Source organism: Quercus suber, unplaced genomic scaffold, assembly GCF_002906115.3.
Source record: "Quercus suber isolate HL8 unplaced genomic scaffold, Cork oak 2.0 scaffold_404, whole genome shotgun sequence".
Taxonomy (NCBI): domain Eukaryota; kingdom Viridiplantae; phylum Streptophyta; class Magnoliopsida; order Fagales; family Fagaceae; genus Quercus; species Quercus suber.
This window is the reverse complement of record NW_027069855.1, coordinates 127,937-139,094: the sequence shown is the minus strand read 5'-3', so window position 1 is coordinate 139,094 and position 11,158 is coordinate 127,937. Positions and strand designations below refer to the sequence as shown.

The 11,158-nt window shown below is 32.4% G+C and overlaps 1 protein-coding gene across 1 annotated transcript; it reads left to right on the top strand.

The window, feature by feature from the left end:
- The first annotated feature begins 502 nt into the window (after positions 1–502).
- On the top strand, positions 503–6,450 carry LOC111997715 (phosphatidylinositol 4-phosphate 5-kinase 4). Its single transcript, XM_024029853.2, has 8 exons — positions 503–2,216; positions 3,355–3,522; positions 3,805–3,970; positions 4,055–4,171; positions 4,391–4,584; positions 4,741–4,871; positions 4,968–5,040; positions 5,762–6,450. The coding sequence occupies exons 1-8, from the start codon at positions 1,021–1,023 to the stop codon at positions 6,048–6,050; spliced, it is 2,334 nt and encodes a 777-aa protein (XP_023885621.1). The 5' UTR covers positions 503–1,020; the 3' UTR covers positions 6,051–6,450.
- The last annotated feature ends 4,708 nt before the right edge of the window (positions 6,451–11,158 follow it).

The following is an 11,158-nucleotide window of genomic DNA, read 5'->3' as shown; positions in this document are numbered from 1 at the left end:
TTTTCAATTGAATTTAATCACATGATTGTATTGACCAATATAAGAAAAACAATGTTATCTTTTCTATGTTCAATGCAATCAAATGATTGAGCAATCAATCGGAGAATCTAAGTAAAAACATATAAGAAACTGTATCTAAAGTTTTGGCGGTTGTTAAAGTTCGGTTGGTCTCTTTATCTATCCAAAATTAGGAATAAAGTTCCCTAAATTTTTGTAAGGGAACACCTAAGAACAGTAAATAACAACCTTGCTTTTCGCCCTTTATCTCCAAAAGTTACGGCTTGTAGAGGTTGTAGGAGATGAACGAGTCTCTCTCTTTTTGGATCACAAAACCAAAAAAGCACACTAGAGATAATCATGCTCCTCTGGCCAATTAAGGAATGAAAGTTAATTTCTTGGTTTTTCTTAGTCAAACTTCTTCACAAGAAAATTTTAAAGAAAGGTATAATAAAGCATGTGAATCCTAGTTTTGAACAAGGTTCAATCAAACACAAACTAAATTTTTTGCAGGCCCTATTGTTCACTTTCTCACCAGTGACAAGTGTCCACATCTAGACAGTTCATTGTATACAAACTATGTACACATGCTGTCAGAATAGCATAACGACAAACCAATTGAGAAAACAAAAACAAAAACAAAAAATAATTTGACGACCAAAAATTTACACCACCATGACCGTTTGTTCTGGTTCAGAAAGAGAAAGGCACTCTTTGGTTCAATCGCTCTTTTCGCTTTCTTAACAAAAACTAAGAAAACAAAGAAACATATAGAAAGAGAGAGAATGAACATTGAAATATTCAAAATTCTCCGACCCTTAACTATTCATGCATTGGTAATTAACCAATGCTATTTTGATTCATTTTTTTCATCAGGGTCTTCGTGATTTCTCTCAAACAAGCACATAGTATGGATATCCAATCCCATTTCATGTCTCTATTGTAAAACTTGAGTATGCACATGTGAGAGAGAGAGAGAGAGAGAGAGAGAGTACTAAAGGAAAAGTTCAAAAGCATTGCAGAATGAACAAAGAGAGTGGTGTTTTAAAGGCATGGGAGGCCACAATTCGAAAAACACAGGCTGCAAAGAAACGTGCAAACAATTTCTTAGGAACCATGTCCGTGGCCCATGTAGATGACGATGACGATGACAGCAATGATGACAAAGACAACAATGGAAGACACAGTGGGGAAATATACCATGCTGAGAGGGTTCTCCCCAATGGTGATTACTATAAAGGCCAATGGTGCGATAACTTTCCTCATGAACATGGCAAGTACTTATGGACCGATGGGTGCATGTACGTGGGAGAGTGGCATAGAGGCAAAACTATGGGGAAAGGTAGGTTTAGCTGGCCTTCCGGGGCTACATATGAAGGTGAGTTCAAGAGCGGTTATATGGATGGGATGGGCACGTATACGGGGAGTAATGGAGATACTTATAAAGGACAATGGATCATGAATTTGAAACATGGGAATGGTGTGAAGAATTTTGCCAATGGGGATTGGTATGAAGGCGAATGGCGGCGAGGATTGCAAGAAGGTCAAGGGAGGTATCAATGGAAGAATGGGAACCATTATGTTGGAGAATGGAAGAATGGAGAGATATGTGGTAAAGGTACATTTGTTTGGACTAATGGGAACAGGTTTGAAGGGTATTGGGAAGATGGATTGCCTAAAGGACATGGAAGTTTCAAATGGGTTGATGGGAGTTTTTATGTTGGGAATTGGAGTAAGGATCCAAGTGAACAAAATGGGACTTATTATCCACCAGAGTCATCCCCAGAAGCCAATCTTGAATGGGATCCTCAAGATGTGTATAATGTTGATTTGTGTGATTGTAAGATTTGTCCAGGAGAGAAAGTCTCAATTTTGCCATCACAAAAGAAGCTTGCGGTTTGGAGGTCAACAAAGTCAGGGGATGGTGCTAAGCCTAGGAGAGTGTCTGTTGATGGGAGAGTAAGTGTGGGGATAGAGAAGCCAATGGATAGAATGCGTATATGGGATGGTGATGAATCTAGTGATTTTGTTAGTAGGACACCAATTGAGGAAAGAGATTCTGAGGATGATATGTTGGGTCTACATAACGATGATGTAATTCCAAGGGGGGTACCTAGGATACCATTGAAAGTACCAAGGAAAGCTAAGAGACAAGGAGAGACAATATGCAAAGGGCACAAGAATTATGAGCTCATGCTCAATTTGCAGTTGGGAATCAGGTATTTTTACTGATATAGGATATTATTAGGCTTTTGTCACCTTCTCTTTTTTTGTTTTTTTGATCTGCTTTGTTCCAAACATATAATCTATGTCATTGCTATCAACGCTATATTGTTTTATTGATGTTATCTAAAGTTGTTTTTTTCTCAGTTTGTTGGCCTTGTCAAGATGCGTATAGGATTTTATTTAGTTGGATTAAAAAATTCACAATTTCCTTTTTAAGGTGTGGCAATCACTTCTCTTCTATATGTCATTTTTTTCTTCAGTTTTTCTATATGTAGTTGGTTCTGTTTGTTTGCTAAACAAAAAATTTAATCTATTAAATTGAATTCGGAGGCTGGACATATTTCCAAAGTCCAAACTCCACTCTAGTGAGTCAAATGCAACTTATCTGATTTAATCTCATTATTCAAATTTTGTTTCTAGTGCTCAGTTTTCTCAGCAATCGAAGGACAAAAAATAAAACTAGAATTGGCTACATCACTTTAACAGCTGTCACCCAACAATCCTTCCATTCTTACAGGGTTACCATGTTTGTTTCTGAATACGTCCCATGATCTATTCTTGTGAACCATCTAATGGCTCCATTTTCTTACCTTTTAAAGTTGCAGTTAAAAGTCTTCTATTTCCAATTCAATTAAATACTAGTAGTAAGTTATCCAGTAAGATTGTGCAATTTGATGAACAAGTTCTAAATCATCTTTAAAGGAGTTTTGTTAAATGATGGCGCATTACAAGAGAAAAAGTGGGTCTAATAATGGAAGAAATACAACTTTCTGACTATTCAAGCTTTGGCCTTTTTGTCAGGCTTACTGTAAGTTTTCTTTAACAATCAAAAAAGGAAGTTTTGTCAACTCTTATCATTTCAAATTCCTGCTCAGGCTATTCTTTTTGGCTACATCACATTCTAGAATATATAATAAGGATTATGATTCTGCTTGCTGCAATGATTTTTGCATGTTTTCTTACAAAAGTGATTATAAAGACATGAAAACTATGATATGTAGCACATAGTCTCCAAAATTGAAGCAATGTATCTTTAATTTTCCTTTTCCTTCACCAGTTTAAAGGTAAATGTCTACATATGATTGCTTTGTGTTTTGTCACTCATTATCAGTATGTGGACTGATTGGACAGGCATTCTGTTGGAAGACCTGCTCCTGCTGCATCCCTTGATTTGAAGTCTTCAGCTTTTGATCCAAAGGAAAAGGTATGGACAAAATTTCCTCCAGAAGGATCCAAGTACACTCCACCACATCAGTCCTGTGAATTTAAATGGAAGGATTACTGCCCATTAGTCTTCAGGTGAATCCTCAAAGTATAATATCTTGTTTCTGTTTCTTGTTTTCTTTTGCACTTGAGCAGCTAGTACTTCATTACCATTGTCACAATGTGCAATAGAGCCTTCCAACCTGGAACATGGGTTATTGACTACTAAGTCTACTATTGCATGTCATCGGAATGTGGGAGCAAGACTCTTATAAAATGATAAAATAAGTCACTATTTAAGCTAACATGTTAAACCAAAGTTTTTAGTATCATCTTGTCATCCTCATCTTTTAACTATTTTTCTTTACTTGTCTTCAGGACTCTAAGGAAGTTGTTCAATGTGGACCCAGCTGATTACATGATTTCAATCTGTGGGAATGATGCTCTCCGGGAACTCTCCTCTCCTGGTAAAAGTGGTAGCTTCTTTTACCTGACCAATGATGACCGCTACATGATAAAGACTATAAAAAAGGCAGAAGTAAAAGTGAGTTTCACATAGTTTTGCCCTTTCTATTTTTTGTTTGACACTGTTTCTAAATATAATTCAGCAACTGGTTTCATGGTGTAGGTGCTATTAAGGATGCTTTCAGCCTATTATAACCATTTTCGAGCCTTCGAAAACACTCTAGTAACCAAATTTTATGGTCTGCATTGTGTAAAGCTAACTGGAACTATCCAGAAGAAGGTAGATGTGCTATAGTTCCATAGAAAACTAACGTGCAAAAAAAACAAATTTGTATGAAAAAGATCAGGTCATCATTTCTTACCATTATCATACTATCAGTTTTAAATTTTTAATAGCTGCATCAATTAGTATGTATTTATGGTTCACATATCTAGAAAGAAAAGTGTTTTCTAATCTATCGCTTTTATATACTCATATGTAATGTGTTTGATAATATAGGTACGCTTCATCATAATGGGGAATCTCTTTCGTTCCGACTATACCATCCACAGACGCTTTGACTTGAAGGGATCTTCCCTTGGCCGCACAACAGATAAGCCGGAGACAGAGATTGATGAAACCACCATCCTTAAAGACCTTGATTTGAACTTTTTATTCAGACTGCAGAAGTCATGGTTTCAAGAGTTTTGCAGGTGAAACATAGTTCATGCCTTTCTAAATGCTTCATTAATTGCTAGCATGCTACAAAAAAACTATTGCAACCCCAATAGTTTTGCCACCAAATGGAGCATTGCTTTCCTTTCCATTTTCCTTTATTGGCCTTCCTAAATGTACATTTGTTCCTACAGGCAAATTGATAGGGACTGTGAGTTTCTCGAGCAGGAGAGAATTATGGACTATAGTCTTTTGGTGGGTCTTCACTTCAGAGAAATATCAAGTGCTGGTGACTTAATTCCTTCTGGAACTCAGAGTCCTACTGGTCAATTTTCACTCTTTCACAGGATTACTTTCAATTGATATTAATCTCATATTTATGCTTTTTACTTACAACAGTGGACTGTTTTTCTTCTTGCAGGTGACTCTGAGGGTGATGGAATTCCTCGTCTTTCAAGAGCAGACATGGATCAGCTTCTTTTAGACCCATCCAGGTGAATTGTATATATTAAATCGTTAAAAAGTGATCAATCAATATGTGAAATAGAATTTATGTAAAACTATCTCAAAATATATTTGTGAGTTGATTTCAATTAGAAAATGTAGAGAATTTTAGATCTATTACAGATAGTAAGAGGGGAAAAAAAAAAAAAAAAAACCAACAACATTCTTCCTGGGAAGAGAAACACCTCCTGAAGAACAAGAATTAGAGAATGACTAATCATGAGGGAGGATGAAATGGCCTTGATGCTCCTCGAAAGTAAATTTTTCCTAATAATCAGTGGGTAACTAATGCAACTTTTTACCAATCATTTTTTACTCAATGACTACATAACCCCTAGAATTCAAGTATCATTGCAGAACCCCTTTGCCTTTTTACTCAATGACCACAAAGTTCCAACCTAGTTGGTTGGGGAAAAGGAAGATGCTAAAAATTGGCTTCCTTACATAATTAGGTTGACCTGAATTATACAATGATCAGTCATTAAGGTTGAGCTTACATATAAAATGTTTTTGTATTATGAAACAGTATTAGAGGTGAAAAATGATGGAAATTATCTCCTACAACAGTAATGAAGTTAACAATGACCACTACTTATATATCAACAATGATGATTTGGTTATAAGTAGTGGACATGATAACAGCACTTTATCATTATTACTCAAAGTAATGAAAGAATTTGTTTTGACATAGTTGAATATTGGCTATTGCAGGTGGGCTAGTATTAAATTAGGCTTGAACATGCCAGCACGGGTGGAAAAGACTATAAGAAGAAATGATTGTGAATTTCAGCTCATAGGAGAACCAACAGGGGAGTATTATGATGTTGTAATGTTTTTTGGAATAATTGACATACTTCAAGACTACGATATCAGCAAGAAGCTTGAGCATGTATACAAGTCCATCCAATATGACCCGACCTCTATATCAGCAGTTGATCCAAGACAATATTCAAAGCGCTTCCGGGATTTCATATTTAACATATTTACAGACGACACTTGAAAGACTTTAAGCAAGTAGCTTTTGCATTTCAGTTCATCATAGCCCAAGAAGTCTGCATTTGCCAGAACTGCCTCCGGTTGCTACTAGCATCCTGTCCCGGCTAGAGTACCACTGTGGCTATAAATTTCACCATTTGGAAGACCAACTGTAGCATTCGGGGCTAAGCTCCACATCATATTGATTGGTCCTGTTGTCCATTCTATTCTTTCCTTTGCTTTATATACATCTATAGATATATATACAGTATGTGTCAGCATATTATAGAAAATGCTGTAAGCAGAAGCAGAGGTGTGTCCAATTGTAAAATTGTATCAAAATATATTGTTTTGATCAATTTTTTAGTTTCAAGAGATATAGAGATGTACGATTTGTGGCATTTGTTTTCAAATGAAATGTATATAGGAAAATTGTATTTATTAATTATTTTTTCTAATAATATTCCTCTCTCTCTCTCTCTCTCTCTTGGTAAATTGATGAGTCAATTACGAAAAAAGACATTCTCACACCCATCTTGGAATGGTAATACTCAAAATTAGAATTTACAAAATTATAATAAGACCTAATGGTATTGGGTAAAAGCGGGATAAAATCCCCTCCCATTGAATCCTCCAATTCCATCTAATTTTGATTTAGATGTAAAACATGTGGCATTTAAAAATCGAATAAATGTCACATGTTCAACATCCAACTAAAAATTAGAGGGAATTAGAAAATTTAATTCAATTGGATCCTTTTTAGAAATTTAAAGGGTTTTTTAAAAAAAAAAAAAAAAAAAAATTTAATTTAAGGTTACACCTATTATCAAGACTAGATAAATTTAAGGCAATGCATGGATACTTTGCAAATTTATTTGAAATATTTTGTTTATGTTTTTAAGACCTATTTATAATACTCATTTTGTTGTATAAAATTTATGTTTTATCATAATATTTTTGAATGCGTTGAAACTCAATTTTCTTAATTCATACTTTATATATATATTAAAAAAAATCTCATAAAATTGGTTTCCGAATATTGAGTGAAATTTCTCTACTAATCTAAATTTTTGAGGTTGGAACAATCAAGATTTTTGGTCATTTTTAGGAGACTAACATATTATATTATATGTAGACTTTAATTTTTAAATTAATTAAATGATTTAAAACTTGAAAATGATAAAATTCAAGTAACCTCCCAAATACTTTCTCAACTACTCAATTTTCACAACAAAATACAACCCACAAATCTGAAACATCCGTTTCATTACGTTAAAGAAAGAAAATCATTTTTTAGCATTGGCATATAGAAAATGTGATAAAATAAAGAAAAAATGGTTAAAAACATTTCCATTTATAAATATTTAATTGCCTTTAGTTAGGCTTCCACAAAAAAAAAAAAAAAAAAAAAAAAAAAAAAAAAAAAAAAAAAAAAAAAAAAAAAAAAAACTATAAAATCATCATTGACTTTCACTTTTATTGTCATAGCTCATATTGATATCATACTAAATAATAGTAAAGACTACAAAGAAACCTAAAAATTATGAGTTCTAAAACATAATAAAAAACAACTAATCTCATTAATAATCAATTAGGATGTTTCTTTCTATTTCTATTTAGTTCTTAAACAAAATACAACTATGAATTTCCCACACCAAATACTTAAAGATCTGAAGCCAATCATATCCTTTACACAAACCACAATATTTGACCTCAACATCAAAACAATAAATCGTCGTCATCACTCAATAAAAAAGCAGACCATCTTCCTTGGTTATAGTAAACTCATACAGGTTAAAATTAGATGGGATGACGAAGTTGGAGCTAAGTAGTTGTCATTTAAAGGTTGAAAATATATAACATCATTCTTAGTTGGGATGTAATTGAAATGAGATGGCATGAAAGGTTGTGGGTGTGTATATATAAAGATGTAGAAGTGCAAGATGTTTTTAGCCTGAAACATTGAACCAAAGAGAACAAAGTCTTACAAATAATCATTATTCTTTAACAAGAAAAGTCTTGAAGCATTGAACTAAAGAAACCAAAAGTCTCTATTTTTTTGTTCTTATTTTGTGGCTTTAAAGATTATTTCAATTATCTTTTCAAAGAAAACGTCATATGGCAGAACATCATGCTCTCTTACATGAGGTCTCTGTTTTTATATATACTAGCTTATAATTCTATGCATATGCATGGATACACTTAAAAATATAAATTAAGATGTATAATATAATTCATATGTATATAATTGAAATACTATGATAGTCATTTTTGTATTATGATAACTCTTTAAAAAAATTTGTAAGGATATTATTAGGTATAAAATGTAAATTGTCCATTTTATTATTATTATTATTATTGTGAAGTACTTTTTTTATGATTCATTTATTCTAGTCTCTTTGGTTTTTGTACTTAATAACTCACTTGGATGAATATATATAATGTGGTCCCACATTTGATTCTAAAATTAAGAAATAAAACTCTTTGAAAATAAATAATTTAGGATACATGGCGCAAAATTGGAACTCTAATTTGGAATTCTAATTTGATTTTTTCTCAGTTTTACCTATTATTATATATATAGATTGATGATTGATCATTGATTAGATTGCATTAATTATTAATGCATGATACTCTAATTTTCTTTGGCTCAAAATTTAGGATAGAAAATAAATTGAAAAAAGAAAAAGTAAGATTTTTTTTTTTTCTTTTAAAGATAATATCATTTTGTATTGCTTTGTCATAAACAAAAAATTGAGAGAAAATAATTAGTATTTTTTTTTCCCTTACATCTTTCACTTCAAATTTCACCTATTTTTAATGGAAAATTTTACCATTTCTAAAAGGAAGATAATGACATATATACCTTTAAATTTCTTTTATGTCCCTCTTGATAACTCAATTACCACAAACAAAGGATGTGAAATTAAAAGCTCTCTAATCTTCTCTCTCTCTCTCAACCAAACATGATGTTGGGGAATTTATTTGGAGTGTATTTTACTTATATACTAATTGGATGTGACCCAAAAATAGGAAAGAATATTTTTATTTTTTTAGAGAGGAAAGTAGGAAATAATATAAAAAAAAGGCCTTAAACAGTGCATAACAAACGATTTTTAGTCTAGTCTATATACTTGATTCCTCTTGTTTATAAACAAGCATTGATATGCTCCAAGATAGGATTTGTTCAAAACTGACGAGGTCGGTGCGATGCAGAATGCTCACCAAAAGTCGATCATGCCAACTGATGAGATTGTTGATTGTTTTCATTTCTAAACTCATTGGTCCTCCTACAACTACAACATTGGTGATTGTTGTCTCAAAATCAGATATTCTCTATGCTTTTAGAAGTGAGACGAAACGATCTCCTCAACTAAATATGATCACTAGTTATACATAACTATAGTAGAGTAGTTTATGATCCTTAATTTTCAATTTTTATTAATCTCAAATCAAAGTCCTTAAAAAGCCCCATCTAAATCATGAAGCTACAAGTAGTATTTTATGCCAACTATCCACTGAAAAACCTACCATCACTGCACTTGGTTGTTTCCGCTTCGTTGTCCATACTAAACTTGATTCCTCTTAACTGAACAGAATGTTAAATTATTAATTCGGTCTAAAATTAGAAGCTCATCTTGAGTATAAAATGGCACACCCAACTAACAAAACTCCTACTTTTATGGTGTTTCACCATTTGAGAGAGGTGATTGATAGGTAATGTTACCCATATACAAGATTTTTAGACTCGGACAGTTCATTGAACCGTAAAAGGGAGAGGTTCAAGGTTTTTAAGGTCGAACCGAGGTCGAACTGGGGTCGAACCATGATGACGTCATAATATATTTAATAATTAATTAAAGCCTAAATATTGATATTAAATTTATAAAACTAGCAAAATTGACTAATATATCTATATATGTGAGGGAAATTTAATGATTTTCAGGCATATATTTAATAATTAAATAAGAAAGTTAATAAAATAAAATAATAATCATGAAAACTTTAAAATTTATAATTAATTTTTTAAGTATAGTTGAATATCTTTGAAGGATTTTAATTATAATTTTTTTTTTATTCCTTGTAAGAGATTGATAATTTAATTAAGTAGAATAAAATTGTGTTAAGTTGTTTAAAAAAAAAAAATTGCTAAGGGGTTGGACTGCGTGGTTCTTGCCACCGGTTTGTGTGGTCCAACCTCGGTTTTAGGGGTTTACGGAATTGCTACATATGCCCAGTTCTTAATGCTTAGAAAACCGATTTTTATCTCGGTTCTCAATTTTCATGGTCCGACCTCCCGGTCCGGTCTGATTCTGAGAACTATGCCCATATATAGGCAATCTTACCTCTCTCTCTCTCTCTCTCTCTCTATATATATATATATATATATTCTTTTTTCAAGGCACTAATTCCCAAAACTTAAACTAGCGATGTCTTGCTTTTAATGGAAGACACTTTCTGTCAAACTAAAACCTCACCTCATCTATATAATATTTAAAAGCTGAAGCGTAGTATTTCGGTCCACTTTGGTTCACTTTCTATCTATTCTATCCACTTCAGTCTATGTTTACACTCTGTTTGTTTCAGCATTAATGTTTTCTTGAAAATGATTAATTCTTCAGAGAGCATTTTTTAGAAAACTATCTCATTTTCTGGTATTTGGTAACAACCTTGAAAATGGGCTTGCGAATATATTCTGGTGTTTGGTATCCACAGTTTTTATAACATTTCTTGTATAATATGTATATTGTGTAAACCCACCTAATGTAATCAATATAAAAAATAAAAATAAAAAGAATGAATTTGGTTTTCAAACTAAAATTTTGACAACGGATACAATCAAAATTACCTATCCAATTTTCATGATCTCAAATACTCATCTTGCTTTGGTATATGAACAGTAACGTACATCATACATACATACATACATACATACATATATATATATATATATATATATATAAACCATACTTCTCATAATTCAAAATAACCATTTTAACCTTAAGTTCCATTTTAAATAGTTCAAAATGCCACATAGGCCAAATAATTTTACTGGCAAACTAATCCAATGCAAATAGTTTGATATATATACCAAAAATTGTTATAGAACCGTTGACCAATCTATGAGGAGGA

Bases quoted from the DNA above. Each gene is read 5' to 3' on its own strand.
- LOC111997715 (XM_024029853.2), top strand. From the start codon at position 1,021: ATGAACAAAGAGAGTGGTGTTTTAAAGGCATGGGAGGCCACAATTCGA. The intron at 2,217-3,354 runs GTATTTTTACTG...CTGATTGGACAG, and splicing joins AATTTGCAGTTGGGAATCAG to GCATTCTGTTGGAAGACCTG. The intron at 3,523-3,804 runs GTGAATCCTCAA...ACTTGTCTTCAG, and splicing joins TACTGCCCATTAGTCTTCAG to GACTCTAAGGAAGTTGTTCA.